The 18,818-nt window shown below is 35.0% G+C and overlaps 3 protein-coding genes and 1 long non-coding RNA gene across 13 annotated transcripts; 1 reads left to right on the forward strand and 3 right to left on the reverse strand.

The window, feature by feature from the left end:
- Positions 1-794: 794 nt before the first annotated feature.
- LOC138137497 (uncharacterized) lies at positions 795-3,360 on the reverse strand. Of its 2 annotated transcripts, XR_011161762.1 has the most exons (3): positions 2,657-3,360; positions 2,466-2,553; positions 795-2,408 (listed from the first exon to the last, which is right to left on the reverse strand). It is a non-coding gene; the product is annotated as an uncharacterized lncRNA (long non-coding RNA). The 2 variants fall into 2 exon arrangements; XR_011161761.1 differs by having other exon boundaries at positions 2,466-3,360.
- Positions 3,361-5,180: 1,820 nt separating this feature from the next.
- Positions 5,181-9,473, forward strand: LOC138137494 (golgin subfamily A member 6-like protein 2). 9 transcript variants are annotated; one of them, XM_069056913.1, is made up of 4 exons: positions 5,181-5,331; positions 7,930-8,012; positions 8,255-8,899; positions 8,977-9,473. In XM_069056913.1, the coding sequence occupies exons 2-4, from the start codon at positions 8,004-8,006 to the stop codon at positions 9,421-9,423; spliced, it is 1,101 nt and encodes a 366-aa protein (XP_068913014.1). In that variant the 5' UTR covers positions 5,181-5,331; positions 7,930-8,003; the 3' UTR covers positions 9,424-9,473. The 9 variants fall into 9 exon arrangements, with proteins under 9 accessions (XP_068913014.1, XP_068913017.1, XP_068913012.1 ...); XM_069056916.1 differs by having other exon boundaries at positions 5,215-5,331; positions 7,919-8,012; XM_069056911.1 differs by having other exon boundaries at positions 5,232-5,366; positions 7,857-8,012.
- Positions 9,474-10,077: 604 nt separating this feature from the next.
- On the reverse strand, positions 10,078-10,455 carry LOC138137496 (protein FMC1 homolog). Its single transcript, XM_069056920.1, has one exon. The coding sequence runs from the start codon at positions 10,453-10,455 to the stop codon at positions 10,147-10,149; it is 309 nt and encodes a 102-aa protein (XP_068913021.1). The 3' UTR covers positions 10,078-10,146.
- A 15-nt stretch (positions 10,456-10,470) lies between these two features.
- LOC138137495 (SRR1-like protein) lies at positions 10,471-11,453 on the reverse strand. Its single transcript, XM_069056919.1, has 2 exons — positions 11,245-11,453; positions 10,471-11,195 (listed from the first exon to the last, which is right to left on the reverse strand). The coding sequence occupies exons 1-2, from the start codon at positions 11,418-11,420 to the stop codon at positions 10,496-10,498; spliced, it is 876 nt and encodes a 291-aa protein (XP_068913020.1). The 5' UTR covers positions 11,421-11,453; the 3' UTR covers positions 10,471-10,495.
- Between the last annotated feature and the right edge of the window lie 7,365 nt (positions 11,454-18,818).

Consider the following 18,818-nt stretch of genomic DNA (forward strand, 5'->3'; position numbering starts at 1 on the left):
CAATCATTTAGAATAACCCTGTACCAACCTATGAAAGAAAAGTCACATTCATTTATACTCACCCGGTATATTTTTAGAATACTTTGCAACTTTTTCTGGCAACAACAGATTTCAAGTTAGAAGGTAAAGTCAAAACGAAACATGACATCACGTGGTTTGCGCAGAAGACGAATGTAGATCAGTTGAATTCAGCTTACGTATATGACAGTGGCGGAGTCAACAATTTTCTTTTGTTTACGATATAGAGGGTGTTAGGAGAATGTTCTGAAGATGAAGATAGTTTTTAGTGTTCTATTAGAGGTTCTACAACAAAAGTAGATGACCTCGATGTAGAATTTCTTTCATCAAATGAAGAAAATTGAGTTTTGGTTAAGTTTTTGCCCCTAAACTGACGACTGTATGATACGCCCCTGTCAGCGGTAAATTGGAGAGCGCGCATCATAAGCTCCGCCCTGTCATGTTTCGTTTTGATTTTAGCGTTGTCTGCGCTGATTTTCTCTACTTCTAGTCTGTGCAATAGACACTGACCTCTACAACATGGACTGCGTGTGCAGTGGTCCCTGCCACAGTAAAAGTGAAGCCCTAGATAAAGAAGAGAATAGATTGGCCACTCTCTCAGATTCAACGGATAACAAGTTTCGGCGCCATCTATAGTTGCCGCAAAAAAGTTTTACGAAGAATCGGTAAAAAGTTGATTGGAGGCCTGTAATCGTGCTAACGCGGCAAAATTGAATCCTGTACTATGCACTGCTTCCAAAAAAATTTTTAGGGTGATAATTCAAAACAAGGTCAAATAAAATGTTACAATATTTATTATAAAACATGTAAGAATACAAAAATTGATATACGAGTAAAGCGAATGCATAAAACAGGGCGTTTCTACATATACACATATATTGCGATCAAAAAATTTTGGACACTAATGTCATCGTGCTGTCACACATTTTAAAACGACCCTTATGTATTAATAACCTCAATTTTGATTGTGTCAGTTTTGAAAATGTGAATGTCAGATTTACCGAGAAAATATTAAAAAAATTATATTTTAAACCGGTGTTAAATTGACAACAATTTCATCTTTCATGTGACAGTTTCAATAAAGCATGGTTTAGAGTAATTTTTTTAAATGTGACAGAAGTTTGATGTCCAACATTTTATGATCGTGATAGTACGTACAAAGGCCGGCAAAAAAAAAACTAGCCATCATTTAAATATCAGTGTCAAAAAAGCATTAATTAAACATTTGGATTTTGACGTAACACAAAAGTGATGTCTGGTTTTAATTGTATGTATTTCAATAAAAAAAAAAAAAAACCCGACACGTTTCTTTTCATGTTTGTCAGTTTGAAAATAGCTTTTTAGAAATAGATTACAATATTTTGACGGTATGTCAGTATATAAATAAATAATTCAATGACAAAGTGTTTAAAAATTATTTGATAGGTACTGTCGAGTAGACAATTAATTGACAAATATTTAAAACCCAAATTACATTACGAAATACGAAATACATATGTCATTTCCCGTTTTTTCAAATTCACCTACATTTTGAATAATAATAATAATAAATACCTATTATACACAATTTTTAATAAATATACAGGAGAACGAAACAACAACAATTGACCATTTCTATGTCAACAATTAATGACACAGATTACTTCGGAAAAGGTATTTGAATTTACTTTTTTTGTTATATTTTTTCAGATTGTAGTGCAAGTATAATAAAAATAGCGTATAATACACGTTTTAAGGGTCTTTAAAGCACTTGCGACGTTAAAAGCACTCCGCTACGCGTCGCGTTTTAAAGGCTTCCTTATAAACAATATTGTACAATGAGGGACATGAAATCCTGGGCAGTCTGTTATTGTCATTTCAAAAAGTGTCAATGTAAATGCACCTTTACCGTCATTATGATTGAGATTTTCAAAAAAACTGTCAAATTAACTTAAGCTTGGTTATGAGTAGCTAAGGTATGGTTTAGAAATGTTGACAATGAATGACACATCTGCCCAGTTTTCCGTGTCCCCAATAGTAAAACAATACTCGTAAAAAAAATAAAATAAATACAAATTCCAATATTTTTTTAAAGATAATTGGATTCATCTCTTACTTTGAGTGGGAGTGGTAAACAAAGAAGTCCTCACCATCTTGGTCTGTGGTAAGTAAAGAGCGATCAAATTAATTTGTAATCGAGTCATCCATGGATTTGAATCCGTATGTCTTTTAGATTGATATGTCCAGATCTAACCTTTGTTTTTTGTTCAAGAAACGACATACGATTTCGGATTCATGGATAACTCGATTACAAATTAATTTGATCGCTGGATATGTCTTTTCTGGCTCTTCCACAGACCAGGATTCAGGAGAATGCCCAATGATGGTAGGAGGTAAAGCTCGAAGCGCATCTAAATTAAAATAAGTATCAATTAGGTATTTGAACTATAACATAAAAACAGACCTACCTTTTATTTTTTCAGGAGTAACATACATATTTATATTCTTCCTGAAGGTGACTGAAGCAGTCTTCTGTCTTGGAAGATTCCTTAACGCCTGAGAAACAAACATAATATAAATAATTAAATATAAATTTTGATTTTTCGTAAACATTGATTGATTATTATCAAAGTTTAAAAATTTAATTTTTACAGCCTACCTGCGATTTGGAATATTTTCACATCCGGGTACAAAACACGGCTTCATTTTTTTACAAATTGTCCAAAAGTACTTAAAAATTGAACACAAAAACACAAAACCTACATGTATTTTTCCACTTTCCACTAAATTGCGTCATGCCTCGCAACACTTTTCTGGGAATTACTAGGAAAGTGAATGCGATTGGGGATTTATCCAGGATGACCAACCGTAGCAATTACTAAATTGTGTTGGTAGTAGCAAATTTTTTAATTTTTTTCTGATCTGAGCGCCATCTGTAGTTGCCGCAAAATATTAAACTTGATTCAAGGTCGTCTATTAGAGTGCCCTACCCCTGAGTGAAGCTACAAAGTCGGCCATCTTTGTAGTCTCACATTGGAAACTTTTAGTTTTACACCAAAACACTGTTGGCAGCAGATTTAGTGACATCATTCTGCCACTCGTTCTGTTGAGTTCCCTGATTTCTTATTTGTGATTTTATTCGTGATTTCTGTAAATTTGGTCACAAAAACATGGTTGAGTTATATTTAAATCGTCTCCATCAACGATCACGACCACACCTGTCAACGTCAAACGTCAGTGAAAAGCAAGACAGGATTCAGTTAACTGGACAAAAAGAAAGTTACTAAAAATTGAGACTAGCAATATGGCCGACTTTCTGCTTCAGTTTTGAAACATAGCATCCTCGGTCCATGTTATAGAGGTCAGTGGCAATAGAGCAAGGTCGTACGCCGACCAAACTAAAAACGCTATGAGATGGCGCTATAAACTGAGGAATTGTAGGTCTCTGCAAAATTTCGACCCATCGCTTGTAGATAGATATTATTTTTTTCGGTCAAAATTATTCATGAAAACTGTTTTTACTGAGATGTTCTGCCATGAACTTTGATTTCTGACATTTTTGACGCGTTTATTTGACGTTTAATGTTAACAGCGAATTTGACACCTGTGGTGAAAACGACAAACCTCAATTTACAGTTTTCTGTAAGTCCCAGACCCACAGCGCCTCTAGTCTCACCAAAAACGTATTGCACAGACTATAATGAGATCAGCGCAGACAACGATTTTAGCTTCTAGTTCTCGTTTTTAGTGTCCTTGGAACTGTCAGAAACAGAGTAAAAAAAAATGGGGTTTTGAAAGAAATCTGTTGACAGTCGTTTTGTTCGTAGTTCATCGTGTTTTTTATTGTCATTTTATTATTTTACTCAAAAGGTATGATACGGTAGTTACCACCTTTTTGTACATAATAATTATTCCTATTCCTCGTTTTTCAAGGCATTTTTCTTATTTGATGATTGTGACAAACCTAATATCACATTTTTGCAGGAGGTTGGACTTGTGTACTTAGATTTGCTTGGTTTAGCATCCTAGTAATATCAAAATTGCCATTATTATTCGATTTTCAATACATTTTTGAAATTTATGTAGGTACTTAAGTCTGAAAAGAGTTTATTTTTTATCAAGTTTTGTAGTTGCAGTATAAAATGTGTAAAAAAGTTGACAACATTCATGGATTGCCATTGCTTCTTCTCCTGTTGCATAATGTTAAACAGATATTGTCTCTCAAATTTCTAGCAGCAAAATTATTTTCATCCTGAAATGGTATTTCTTCTATTTCTTCATTACTATTTTCGTTGATAAATTCCATGCCTTCTTGAATGTATTGTTGAATAGTCAGATTAGCATGATTCTGGCATACATATTATTGTACAGGATCCAATCAGTCCAATCACAGTCGCTGAAATAAATCAGTCCGATTCATGTCTAAATATTTAATCAGAACCTTCCAAAAAGAAGTGCAAAGTTTCTTTCAGAAGATAAATAAGATAAATAAATTATGTGGTCATTTTTTTCATTTTTTTTTCAGTTTTCTGCCTTCAGAGTTATCTCTCCGTTTTCTCTCAATAAATGTCATTAATTTGATTTAGTTTGTGAGATTTGAGATTTGTCATAAACGATTCAGGTATTTTACCTATGTTGCTTAGATACTGTCATCCTTACAAACAGCAACAATTAATTCCTGAGTAGGTACGTATTTTTGTGGTCAGCAGCGTCGAATGGGTGTGGATAGGGGTTAATTTATCCCCATTATTTTGGACCTAATGAAAAGGGGTTTTTTGGACTTGTTAGATCCTTCCAATGACCCAGATTTTTTTTGGCAGATTATATCGGGATTATATCTGCATTATACAGTGCGTTCGTATTCGCAAATTTCGGAATAAATTCGACTCGAAATTCGATAAAACTGTTAAGTATGTATCATTTCTGAGAGAAACCTCGAAAAGGTCAACTTTGTTTTTAAAAAGTGCATATTTTACAGTACTTTACTTATGTTGACAACTTTTCATCTCCTAATTATGACGTCATCAATATATTTTTTTCTTGATCTGTTAGACCTTCGTACTACGTAAACGATGAGTGAAAAAAATCGGTACTTTACATAACAATTTTTTTTGAAAAAATGACAAATTTTATTTGGAAAATTTGAATAATTTGATGGGTAAATTGTGACGTCACCGGCACTCGCTCCCCACCACTATTTTAGCTTTCGCTCCGACCTCCGATGTCCGACTCCGACCCCGATCGTCGCACTCGTCCTCGTCCCCTCGTCGCAGACTCGCAGCACTCGTAGCATGGAGTATCGCAGTATGGTCTCAACATTCTCAACTCAGTGAGGTGTGAGGTGTTTTGTGCGGTGCGGATCAGCTCTGGTAAACTCTGTCCACTCATAGATTGCTTGACATAAATGTTAATATCTGCTCACGTTGGAATGAACGTCAGTGGTGCAAATAACTGACCTGTTACTATGACAACTTATATGAAAGTTAACGTGAACAGATATTACTAAAAGTGTTTGCTCTACGCTACAAGAAATAGATCCGGCGCGGAATTTTAAAAAATGATTATTCCGAACCATTTACTAACACCCTGTATATGTTTTAGGTTTTATTAATACAGGGTATTTCACGAGTGATAATGTGCACGACGGAATTAAAAATGCAACAACGCAGAATACATTTCCATATGCAGTTTTTTCGGAAATGGCTAAACACAAACAAGAGATTATTTAATATTTAATGCATGAACAAAAATTACATCTGTATTATTTTCGATATTTGTAATGTCACTTAAAGTGTCCATTATGTTTCATAAATTTTTTGGAGGCACGCACTCACTTCACAAATTCATTCAAAAAAATCAACAAAAATCGAAACGGAACAGATCAAAACTAATAACTTTTAAAACCAGAGGAACGCAAAACAAAGCTCTAAAGGTGAAAAATCGCAAATCTAAATGCTTAAATTACTTGACAGCACTTGACAAATCTGAAATGTCATATTAGTAATTTATTATACGAGTTTTATAAGACACCATTTTGTCGCACACGTTTTTTAGAGCACGAGGAGCGCAGCGACGAGTGCTATAAAGCAGACAAGTGCGACAAAATGGCTTATAAAACGAGTATAATACAATATTTTTTCTATTTTGTCCCTTAAATTTAAAAAAAAGTTCAAAATATAATGCTAGGAAAATTATATTTGGCAAATGTAAGGGTTGGTAACGCTGGTAAATACACGAACAAGTGTAAGTTTTGAATTTAAAATGTCGTAAAATGCAGTGATCACGTAGCAACAACTCACTATGAGTCACTGCCAACATTAAAAATTGAAGTTAATGTTCCTGAAACGCGTATCGAAAAGTGCTCCTTTTCGAAACCCGTTTGAGTGTTTAGTTATACTGGCTGTGTTCATGACCAACTTCATTCATATTCGCTTCGCTTCTATATGGCCGTCTCAATTTAGCAAAAATTTGTTCCCGCAAAGTAGTCCATGAAACGTGCATCATGTGTCGCCATCTTCCGTCAAGTTGACAACTTATTCATTCTAAAGTTTAAATAAATTCGGGACTGTTTAGTTGTTTTTTTAACAAAATGGGCAGAAAGTGTTTTATTTGTGGAAATTTGAATCCTTTTTTCCAATTTCCAAGCGATTCTGATCAGAGAAACAAATGGCTAAAGTCTCTTAAAAGATCTTGTAGTATTTTTTGAATAATAAAATTTCTTATAGAATGTAGTTTATTAAATGGTATTATAGATCTCAACAAAATTACAGATCATCTTCAAAAAAAGTAACACTCACTAAAGATGCTGTCCCATTCGTATTTGTAGGAATTCAGATCCAAAATATGTATACAACATGCAAAATGTTTTCTTTGGTTATTTTAGAACCTTGTTGTTTGTACGAATTCATATCCTGACCCAGTCCCCAGATGAAAATCAACCTGCTTCTTCCCTGCAAAACAATACATATACAATACAAATTTGGCAAAGTGATCTTTTATGTCACTTTTATCCACCATCATCCTAGGATCTTTGTTAAGATTAATAGCCCTTCAAAATCGGAGTCAATTGCTGTATCCCAGTGATTCATTTGTAGGCATTATTGAGAATTGCGAATATAGTACAAAAACTGTTAAGTACCATTTCTACAATATGAGAAACCATGTACTCATTTGCATGACTTGCTGTATGATCACCTCCTTCAAAATTCAGCGTTTTCCTGTGCAGACCACAAAGCTGCAGTATGCAATGTTATTATTAAAACAGCTGCGAAACCAGTCCTTAGTAATATTTTTGTAGAATAAATGGATTCTTTGAGCTGAAAAGTTTTGAAGTTATAAATAGTGCTCTTACCTTTAAAAATGTGTTTTGTTAGTGTTGTCATCTAGTTAAATTAAACCCAACATTTTCGTCTTCGTGTTTTTTTTTTTTAATGGGCTGATAACAGTAATAACATAAAAATGAGGCTATTGACCTTGACGTTAATTAATTGACGTTAATGTCAAATTCAGTTGTAGTTTGATTGTTTGTTGAGGAGATGTCGCTAGTAGATGTCCATCAAATGGGAACATTTGATTGCATGTAAAATTCAAAATTGAAACGGCCATATAGAAGCGAAGCGGATATGAATGAAGTTGGTCATGCTGTGTTATAGGTGCAAAATAGAAAAAAAATATTTTTCGCGTTGGGTTTCATAACAACCAATGGGAGTCAGTGGCGCGAATGTTTCAAGATATTACCAACACAATCCATGATACTTTGTAAATATTTTTACTGTTATGGTTTGGAAATTTTGTTATCTAAGGATATTTAAACAAGTGCATTCTATCAGTGGACGTAGTCTTATCAGTAAAGTGTAAAGTATCCGTTCCGTATTCCGTGCCTTAAATCATCCTGCAATTATCTGTAATCTGTACTGTACAGGTTATTTGCAGTTGGACCAGTTTTGCACGCACAGCTATACAATTACGAATTACTTATTCTATGAGTTACTTTCTGTTCATATCGCATGAAAATGGTAAGAACTTAGCTGTTTAATATTAAGCTTTTTTGACACGATGCTAAATTTTGTAAAAAATTTGTTAGAAAATGAGAGAGACCCTCGATCAGGATCATAGTCTGTCTTTGTCAGATCCTGATCGTTCATTGGTCCTCTCTTATTTTCTAACAAATTTTCTACAAAATTTAGCATCGTCTCAAACAGCCTTTAAACGCTGTTTATGAATTATAACTACAAATAATGTATTTATGTACCTACAGGAGAGAGACGTTGAGTATATGTTGGAAAAGCTTGGTGTTACAGACAGTTTAAACGTAATAATAGATTTGCTATTGCGATTGCGTGCAAAAGACAATGCCATTATATTGGCTGAAAAAGACATGAAAATGCAAATGCAATTGCGTGAAAAAGACATGGAAATGCAATTGCGTGAAAAAGATATGGAAATGAAAATGCGATTGCGTGAAAAAGACATGGAAATGCAAGTGCAATTGCGTGAAAAAGACATGGAAATGCAAAAGCAATTGCGTGAAAAAGACATGGAAATGCAAAAGCAATTGCGTGAAAAAGGCATGGAAATGCAAAAGCAATTGTCTGAAGAAGACATGGAAGTGCAGCTGTTGCCTGAAAAAGACATGGAAATGCGAAAGCAATTGCATGAAAAAGACATGGAAATGCGAAAGCAATTGTGTGAAGAAGACATGGAAGTGCAGCTGTTGCCTGAGAAAGACATGGAAATGCGAAAGCAATTGCATGAAAAAGACATGGAAATGCGAAAGCAATTGCATGAAAAAGACATGGAAATGAAACTGCGTGAAAACAACTTAAAAATGCAATTCCTTGAAACACTTCATGAAAAAGACATGAAATTTAACAAGAAATATGAAGCGTTAAAAAATCAATGTGTAAGTTAAAGTGATATTGACTGTTGTAGATAAATTTAATTAATATAAACTACATACTAGTCATTGTTTTTTTTTAGGCTAAAGTTAACTGGCAGCTCTTAAAAAAAGGAAAATGTCTTACTGCAAGGACCATCCTTGAACATTTCCAGGAAACACAGCTTGGTTATGTGGATGTCGAGGAGGTACAATATAAAAAATTTGCAGAAAAACCGGATAATTTAATTGAAGTGGAGGCGTGGAACTTTACATCAGATACCTTTGCAACGGAAGCTGCAAGCTTTTACAGGAGAATTTGTCAAGGAGAACACTCTACATCCTCCTATAAATATACTGGTCTTAATGGTGTTAGTGGTCTAGCAATCCCAGCCAACATATTGACGGAATCAGAGTGGAGGGTGCTGGGATTAATTTGGAAATTAATCCCCTTGCCTGTAGGAAAACTTCTCAAATATAGTACGAATGGATGGCTAACTGTGATTACTGAATTAAAAGATGTAAGCATTGTAAGCGAAGAGCTGATCTGATTTTTTAAAATTAATTAACGCCATTTTAATAAAAATTTCTTAAAAAAATATTCCATGAATAAAAAATGTTCTTATTGTATTGCCAACTCGAACAGTCCTTGATGATCACCTTGTATTTTTGTTGACGTTTTCCAATCTTGCTCTGGTGTTCTCCCCATTTTCATCTTTTTCATGGCCTCGTGTATTTCTTCTCTCGATGTGACCCTATCCTTCAGGTATTTTTATTTCATTTGTATTTTCTTCTATTGTTATATCATTTCCTGCTACAATATTGTCTATGCCTTTCCATAATTTCTTGTTCCTTTATATCTCGTCTTTTATATTCATGAATGTTTTAACTTTGTTCTTTCTGGTATTTTTAATGGCCTCTAAAAACAATGTTTGATTTTCCCTGTAAGCATTCTTCATTTCTTCTCCGAATTCTACCCAGGACTTTTTTTTTGTGAATAGCGTTTTTGTGCTCTGGTGAAAACATAAATTAATTTTTACTTGCCACGAGTCATACAACGTATAGGGACTAGCTGCATAATAATTCTAGAGGATTCTTACTTTATGGCCAGTCAGTGTTGATTAATCCTAGGAAAAGGAGGGCAATGACAGAACTATCTTAAATCCGGTCAAATGTGGACGGTGAGGTGTTTGAGAAAATCACACTTCTTCTAACTGTTGTAATTTATTACACAAACAATGTAGACTACTAACAAGAGTGTACCTAATTTAGAATCATTTAGGATCATGAGGTAGCTTAAAGCCGACCAAATTGGCCGTCTCTCTGACACTTCTTTCGCCTTTGCCGTGAAACTCGTCGTGGATTTGTTGCTGCATCCGCGAACTCCTCAAGTAACACAGATACGTTTTTGCCATGAACTCCATCTCCTCCCTCGCCTTGCACAGTTGCTCGCTCGTCGTCTTATTTTGTCTATACTGAGTGAGAAGGTACTGAAGAGCCAAGTTATTTTTTAATAAGCCTGGGGGAAGCGCATGGCGCAACTCGGAAATTATTTGTCTCAGAGTGCCTATTTTAGAAACCATTTTACCTCAATCGAGTCGAATCTGCAGAAATAAGTGACAGTCAAGCATTTGCTACTTCGCGTGGAGATCTACTCCTGATAAATTCAACATCGTCATCTGAGTATTGGGGCTCGGTGCGGAACGACCAAAAATCACCCGACAACAATTTCATTTTGCTCCATGGAAAAATGTGAATTGCGGTATCGTTAAATATTTCGAAAAACCGAAACGAATTTATCAGCGCTAGTTCCAAGATGTGCGGGACAATGTTCGCGATGTATTCTGCAGTTCGGTTCAAATCTCGTTTTGGTGTGTTCTCAATCGTCAAATTGAAACTGTTGGATATTATAATGCAATAATTTAAATCCAAACCCCAATTTGCCCACAATAAATTGTTTGTTAATTGCTTGGGACAATGGGGCATGTAAAATATTGTGGTACATTTATCTTGGACTTTGTATTTTCCCTCATAATTTTCTTTTAATACCGTACAATGAAAACGCTCCAGGAGCCACCTATCAGTTTCGGAAAATATTGGATCGTACACTTTAACGGTACTAACGTTATACAGATCTTTCAAACAAAGCAGAAAAGCAAACTGATATCTAGAGATCATACACTCACCGATTCTACCCAACCCAAAACAAATAATTTCCTTTACTGTTGGATTATTTAACGCTACCAGACCTTCCCGCAGCGACGCCAAAGCTGAAGCAAACAAATCTGACGATCCTATTTCTGTCTTTGCTTCCTGGATTCGCCTAAAAAGTTAGGTTAGGACGTGAACACATGTAAACAGAATTTACCAACCTTAATGCGGTTTCTTTATTTATTTGTGTGCTTGATGGCACACTTATTGTCGATGGTTTTGGTAGGATTTTATATTTAGAAGATTTTTTTCCACGTTTGTAAGTTATTAATTTGAATTCGTCGTTCACATGACTTGGGTCGTTCGACATCGTAGAAACGTCCAAACATCTGACCATGTTGCCGCCATGTTGTGTTGTGTTTTACTGGTTGCCTATATATTTACAGAAACTGTTGATTTAGATAAAATCACAGACAATTAAACTATAGTAAGACTGTCAAGTGGGATTACATTTTCGGGGACGCGCTCAAGTGGCGCTGCCCGAGCGTTAGGCCAAACTAATGTATAACAAGTTGCATATCTGACTTTCTGTATACCTAGTTGCCTATTTTTTTTTTCAATTTGATTTAAATTGATCCTTATTTAAAAAAAATAGAAACGGCTAAATAAGTATTAAACATTTTAATACAAATTCTAACATATACAACAAATTAGTAGTTCATTAAACGAGTTTGTGTGTAAATTGGGATTTTTTGGGCATCAGTGGGCTAGTTTAAGGCGAGTGAAACTGAATTGAAGGGTAGATCTAGTTCAATAATTTGATCTTGCGATAACTTCTAAAATTTCTGGAGATAATTTTAGAATCGTGCAAAAGATTTTTTAATTTTGAAATTGTTTTTCGCTGATATCGGTCCATATAATAAATGTTTCTACCTTTTGAAGTACGACTACTAACTTTCTTGCATTCAAGTACTTGCAACACACTAGAAGATTTTGTTGGGTGTCTATTTTGGGCCTTGGGCATAACAGGAAGGATTAGATTCTCTACAGTGGGATTTTCAGTAATCGTTGAATTTTCAATTTGTTCAGCTGGTCTAACATTATTTATTGAAGTTTGTTTGTCTTCACGAAGAAAAATCGACGACAGGGCGTATTTATGGAGTTTTGTTTTTTGAGTAAAGAAATTGTTGCTAAAATGTTTCTCGCAAATAAAGGCATTATCTGTTTTGAAGGGTGGTGCCACATTTACCTAAAGCTTCTATCCATCGTTTCCTTTGTTCTTCTAATTTTGGATATTTAAAATGTTTATTTTTTATCGCCGATCTTGTTGTTTACAAAGCATTTATGTTTAATTTTTCCCATATCCAAATAAATAAAATAAAAATTGCGATCTGAAAAACCATATTTCGTACTTTTTCAAAAAGAAAAAGATAACTTACCAAATAAAGAGATAACGAAAAATTATCTCAAGAGACTGGTTTGGAGTAATTTATTTTGTAGAACAATTTATAAAATTTATTGACTAAACCTTGACAGAAATTAGAAAATTCAAAATTACTGATGACATTATTAATTAATATTCAAATCAACCTTCTTTTTAAACGGAAATTCCCGATCGAATTAACGAGTAAATTCGGTAATTTAGTTTGGCCTAACGCTAGAGCAGCGCTAGTGTTGTCAGCGTCTCCCATGTTTTATACGGGTTTTGAAAGTCTTAATTCTGTTGATGGTCTGTGGATAAAATATTGTAAATCTAAATGCAATAACAATTTTTCCTTTCCTATATACAGCATGTCTAAAAAAATGTCATTCAAGTCTCCTTTGGCTATAATAAATATAGGACATGTCTGAGTGCTAACAGAAAGTTTTTTTGATTTATTCTGACAGCTGTCATATTTTTATGGTCAAAATTTGATATTATTTATTCTGTGAAAACGTTTATTAAACTTATTAAAGTCAGTACAGTACTTCAAAAACTTACTTCAGAAATTTTGAAAACGGAGAACGAAATTGTTAGACCGAACCTTGTTTGCAAAAATGTGCCCATTCTGCAAAATGCTTTTTAGTTTTTACAAACAACTTGTTCACAGTGTAGAGAAACTGCAGGAATCCGCGAGGCTGGTTGCCTACATATTGAATTTCAATCTAATTTACACATCAGACACTAATTCTGATGGAATACAAAGGTATTTCCACCACATAGTGTGGATTTTGGGCCCTCCACATTCCTATTGTTTGGGAATTTATATATTCTGTTATCTATAACCACTCCTCATCGGTGAAGAAAGTCAAATTAAGTTGGCTGTGGTTATTTAGTTGTTCTAAAAATCATCAGTTCAGCAGTAGGTATGTCAAAATCAGATATCAATATGATGTGGACAGCTCTCTCTGGATGGATGCAAATTCATTTTTTTTTTACCAATAGTACCACGCAGTTCAAGAAACAAATTAATTTCTTGCGAAAGACGTTTCAATGATTTCTTTGGACTTTCCTGCACTCAATGCGCCGCATCTTCAACAGCATCATGGATGCGTTTACGCCTCCTGCCTTTACGTTCCTTCTTCCTTCCACTGAATGCTGTAAGTTTCTTCAATAGAGTTACTCTGTGAACAAGTGCCTGGAAAGAAGCATTTTACAGAATAATTTCATTCTCCGTTTTTTAAATTTCCGTCTGAAGTACAACTCTATTATGAACGCTTTTTCTTCGTTGGTCAGGATGATCTTCGTCACTTTTTATGTTATTGGTAAGCGAAATTGTTGCGGTTTAACAATTAATGATAAATATATCAAAAAACATTTTGATAAAACCAAGAGATGCGCTATGAATCTAAAGATTTGACTTTGATAAGACATTTTTTAGATATACTGTAGTAGTAATATGTATAGGTCGTTCAAAAAAGTTTATGGTTACTTGCTTTTGTTTTCGTTAACGTATGAATGTCAAACGTCATTTACTCGAACAAGTACCTAATGTTGTGAATTATTTCTTTTGCATAAAATAAACAACAAAACCAGAGTCTCCTTCTTTCCTTTAAATTAATAATTTAAAATGAGGATTGAAATGAGTCAAAGCATACCAAGTACAATTGCGGCCACGGAATTTTGGCCGTCACTTGTCATTCCATTGACATGAGATGTAAAGCGGCCCTTACGTATTCCTAACCTCACTTTCTGCTATTTCAAGACTTGTCATTTTGACGCTGACTGACTTGCATGAAAACGCGCTTCCTCATTGCCTGCAACAAGTCAGGCACACACATATTTACATGTATATGCAGGAATAAGGCAAAAAGATTCGTTCCCCTCGGATTCAAGACAAGACTTTCTTGGATCTTCTTGAATCTTAGCTCTCTGTAGTCTCGGTAAGATCTGTGCACCCTAACGCAGGTGCGCATGTGCTGCATAACGCCTTTCATTAAATAAGCACAAACATGCCTTCCTGCACATAATGCGATATCTTGTAAAGCTACTTTAAGAAACGATCAAACAATGATATTTTATTAACCTAATGTTGACAAAGAGAAAGAAAGCGTAAATAGGTAGGGATGATAAATATAAAAATAAAATAAAAACATAATAAATAGGTAGGTATTAGAAACATGCAAAGAAACTAGTATTTTGTAACTGCCCGATTTGCGTCTAAAACTTTTCTTAGTCTATTGGGCATGGAAAGGCATAGATTTCTGATGTAGTCCTGAGGTAACGCGTGCCATGCATCAGTGATCGCAGTAAGGAGTTCCTGTCTATTACGATAAATTTGTCTCTGTTTTTGCAAATGCCTTACCAAAAAACCCTACATATTCTCTATCGGGTTCACATCTGGACTACGACTGGGCCAGGCGAGGACGTTTATATTTTGATCCTGGAACCATGTTGCTACCCTATGAGACGTATGCACGGGGCAGTTGTCCTGCTGAAAGATAAAGTTTTGATTGGGATAAACCCTAGTCACTGAAGGGCGCATCACATTTTCCAGGATCCTAATATAAACGACAGAGTTCAACCGCTCTTCTACATGGAGCATTACCCCAGGACTAACAGCAGAAATCCACCCCCGAATCGTTCGGTCGGTTCAACGTAGCGTTCATCATATCGGCTGTTTCGTGGTCTATACACCTTAACACGACCATTGTGCGACGACTGGAAGACCTTTTCGTCTGAGAACACAACCTAGCAGCTGCGTGGTTTCGAAGTTCAGTATTCCTCAGACGACGACGTGAGGTTTTGACGGAGCCCGGGAAATTACTAATATTCACTGCTGCAGTAGCAGTAGTAAAAGGACTGTTTCGTATCACAGTTAAAAGTTGTTCGTCTTGATTACGTATAGAAATTCGACGTCCCCCGGAACCTGGACGTCGTTCCTCTGTTTGATCTTGCCTCCATTTTTTAATAATTGCACTTAGGTATCGTGCTTCTTCCTATACCCAAACGTTCCGAAATTTTAGAATGTGATAGACCATCTTGGAACAGGGATATTATTTATCTGCACTTTATTAAAATAGGGTATTGGTGCCATGTTCGCAACTATTTGAATGAAGTATGACAGTGACAAATTTTTAGATGTCAATTCCAAAAGTCAATCATAATGACAATAAAGCATGGACTACATCCATTTTTTTTGAATTGACATGAAAGTGACGGCCAAAATTCCGTGGCCGCGATAGTACGATGATGTGTTTTTCTAACACACAACCACGCTTGCTTGACCACAATTTTTTTGAACGGTTCTTACAATTTAACGCCACTTTTAACAACTTTAAAGAATGCCCATGTCCAAAAATACGAACCGCATTTTTTTTTTTTTAGATAGAGAAACTTGTCTTAAGAAAATATTTCATTTTATTTGCCTGTAATTTAAGATTTATTTACGACTCTTGTCTTGTTCCAAAACAAAGAAGATAAATAATAGCGACACCAAATCCCTTCTCCTGCATCAGAAAAATTCCCACAAATGACGCGAATGTTGCGTCCACATCTGGACACCGATGAGCTCCATTATTCAATTTAAAGCAGACACAACAAAGAAAGTCCTATTCTCTTGACTCACGAGTCGATATTGAAGCTTAGCCGTGCCCTCGAACCGAGGGTTTCGTAATTATTACACTATTTACTTTCTCATCAGTCATTACGCTTCTTATTATTTTCAATCTAAACTAAACCATACTTTCTTTCAATATTTCTTCGTTTGGAGCAAACTATATTCTGCAATATATTAATTACAACTGCTTCACATGTTTTTATGGCTCATTACTTCTTTATTAAATGTACAAAACGCACTAAATACAAGGATTATGCCATGTCACTTTTATCATACAGTACTAACTACGACTATAAAATTAAAAAAAAAAGAGAGTGTGCTTAAGACCGCACATAAAAAATCTGTATTTTTCAATAGAAACTGCAAATACGTCCGCTTTTAGAGGTACTATGGCGGCCAAAAAATTTTAGCCGTCACTATCTTGACATTCGCATAAAGTGTAAATAAATCTTTAGGAACCGTAACCCCACTTTCAATTCTTGTAATTTTGACATGCATATTGTTATTCTGCCAATCAATTTAAACTGTTTAAACCTCAGATATTCCAAAAATCCGACATGAATGAACAGAATTAGAGCAGTCGTACATAGATAACCTGAGGTAGTAAACCTTCTGTGTAGTAGAAAATGACAAAATAATGTCGAGTTTTGAAATTTACCACCCAAAAAATCCAATCATAATCAAGACGGTAATCATAATGACAATAAAGTATGGATTACTTTTTTTTTTGAAATGACAGAAAGTGACGGCCAAAATTTTTTGGCCGCCATAGTACTATGGCGGACAATAAATTTAGGCCGGCCTGTCATTGGCTTGACATCAAAATGTGAAGCTGGTATTATGTTCAACTAACCCCATTTTCGATTTTTGTCATTCTTGTCATCGTGAAACGATAATCAAAATTAAAATTGGGAAAAGAAGCGTGCTCCAGAGAGAAGTGCTACTACAAATCAGTTATGGTAGTGCGTCATGATCTGTAAGTTACGAAAAGGGCGAAGGAAACGCCAAACCATAGTACTATGGCGGACAATAAATTTAGGCCGGCAAATTTCTGACATTTCAAAAAAGTCAATGCAAGCGACCATTTATTGTCATTATGACTGATGTGTCAGTTTGTCAAACTTAAGGTTTTCAAGCTGTTTGGTATTTCCTTCGCCCTTTTCGTAACTTACAGATCATGACGCACTAGCATAACTGATTTGTAGTAGCACTTCTCTATGGTGCACGCTTCTTTTCCCAATTTTAATTTTGATTATCGCTGTCAAGATGACAAGAATGACAAAAATCGAAAATGGGGTTAGTTGAACATAATGCCAGCGTCACATTTTGATGTCAAGTCAATGACAGGCCGGCCTAAATTTATTGTCCGCCATAGTACACTCTGGCAAAATTTGTGAGGTTAGGTTTGGATGTTTAAGTTTTATTTTCTTGACGATGATATTGAACAGAACAGAACACAAGTTTTCATAGCAATACTCTGTATTATGATAATTTGTCCATTTTCCTCTTCACATTTTGCTACACAAATTTTTCCAATAGAAGCCATATAATGGAGAATTACGTATTAAATCCTACATTCATCTGTAAACTTCCAATATTTATCGTTTATATTATATAAAACTATACAGGCTATTTCATGAGTGATAATGAGCCTGACGGAATAATAAATTCAACCCACAATACATTTTCAAAAAAAGCCAGACATTTTAATGTCAGTAGCCAGCTTTTTTCGGAAATATAGTGTGGGTTGCATTTTAAATTACGTCAGGCTCATTATCACTCGTGAAATATCCTGTATACATATACAGTTACTCCTGCAGCTCTGCACTGAGGTCAGTCAGGTCACAACACAACGTACAATGAAAATTTAAAATTGGCAAGTGACGCACAGTTGATTGTTTTTCGCTCGCTTCGCTAAACTCCACTCCCGAGATTTTAGCTTGCCGCGAACGTGACGGGCTGCCAGCTGCGAACGTGATGCATGAAACTAATTCACTGCCCAGTAATTAAATGTATGTGGTGCGCCTAAAGAAGTTTTTACTTCAAAAATAAACAAGTTTAACCACAACAGCAATTATTTTCTAGATTATGTACTTGGGGGTGTACAGTTGCGGCCGTTGCAAACTCAGACACTTTGACAACGCCAAACTTTTGGCTTTGTAAATGGTACTGAAAGTGACGTTTCCCAAAATGTCACTCAAACATTATCCACATTAATTTCTCTCGCAATGGCTCTTATACTCACACCGTCCCTCAGTCTAACACATTTATGCAAATCAGATAATTGCGGCATTTCAAAAGTTACGCGCGATTCTGACCTAATATGTCAAATACTGACACTGACTTTATAATCCTTGATGAAAATCCTGTTTACGCTAATCAAATTTCGGAATTTATACAGAGTGTTTAAGTCTTTCCTGTCTGAGATTTCAACGGCCGCAACTGTACATATAACGGAAAGTCTGTTTATAATCAATTGTCAAAGTATTGTCAGGTTGGCAGAAAATTTGAAACAGTGAATTTTATAAATAACGTTTGGAACATTGATTTTTGAAATTGTCACCGATTGTCACATTTGACAACTTAAATTTAAATTAAACACGTGTCTCAAACTCATAAACATAAATATGCAACATAACCTCAATATGTATGTATGTATATTTGGTACCTATACAGGTTTCCAAAGTAATCCGATTTTTATACATTTCCACTAACTTATACATTTCCACTAACTCATAACCACAGACAATTAAACT

The sequence above is a fragment of the Tenebrio molitor genome, chromosome 8 (assembly GCF_963966145.1).
Source record: "Tenebrio molitor chromosome 8, icTenMoli1.1, whole genome shotgun sequence".
In the NCBI taxonomy this organism is placed as follows: domain Eukaryota; kingdom Metazoa; phylum Arthropoda; class Insecta; order Coleoptera; family Tenebrionidae; genus Tenebrio; species Tenebrio molitor.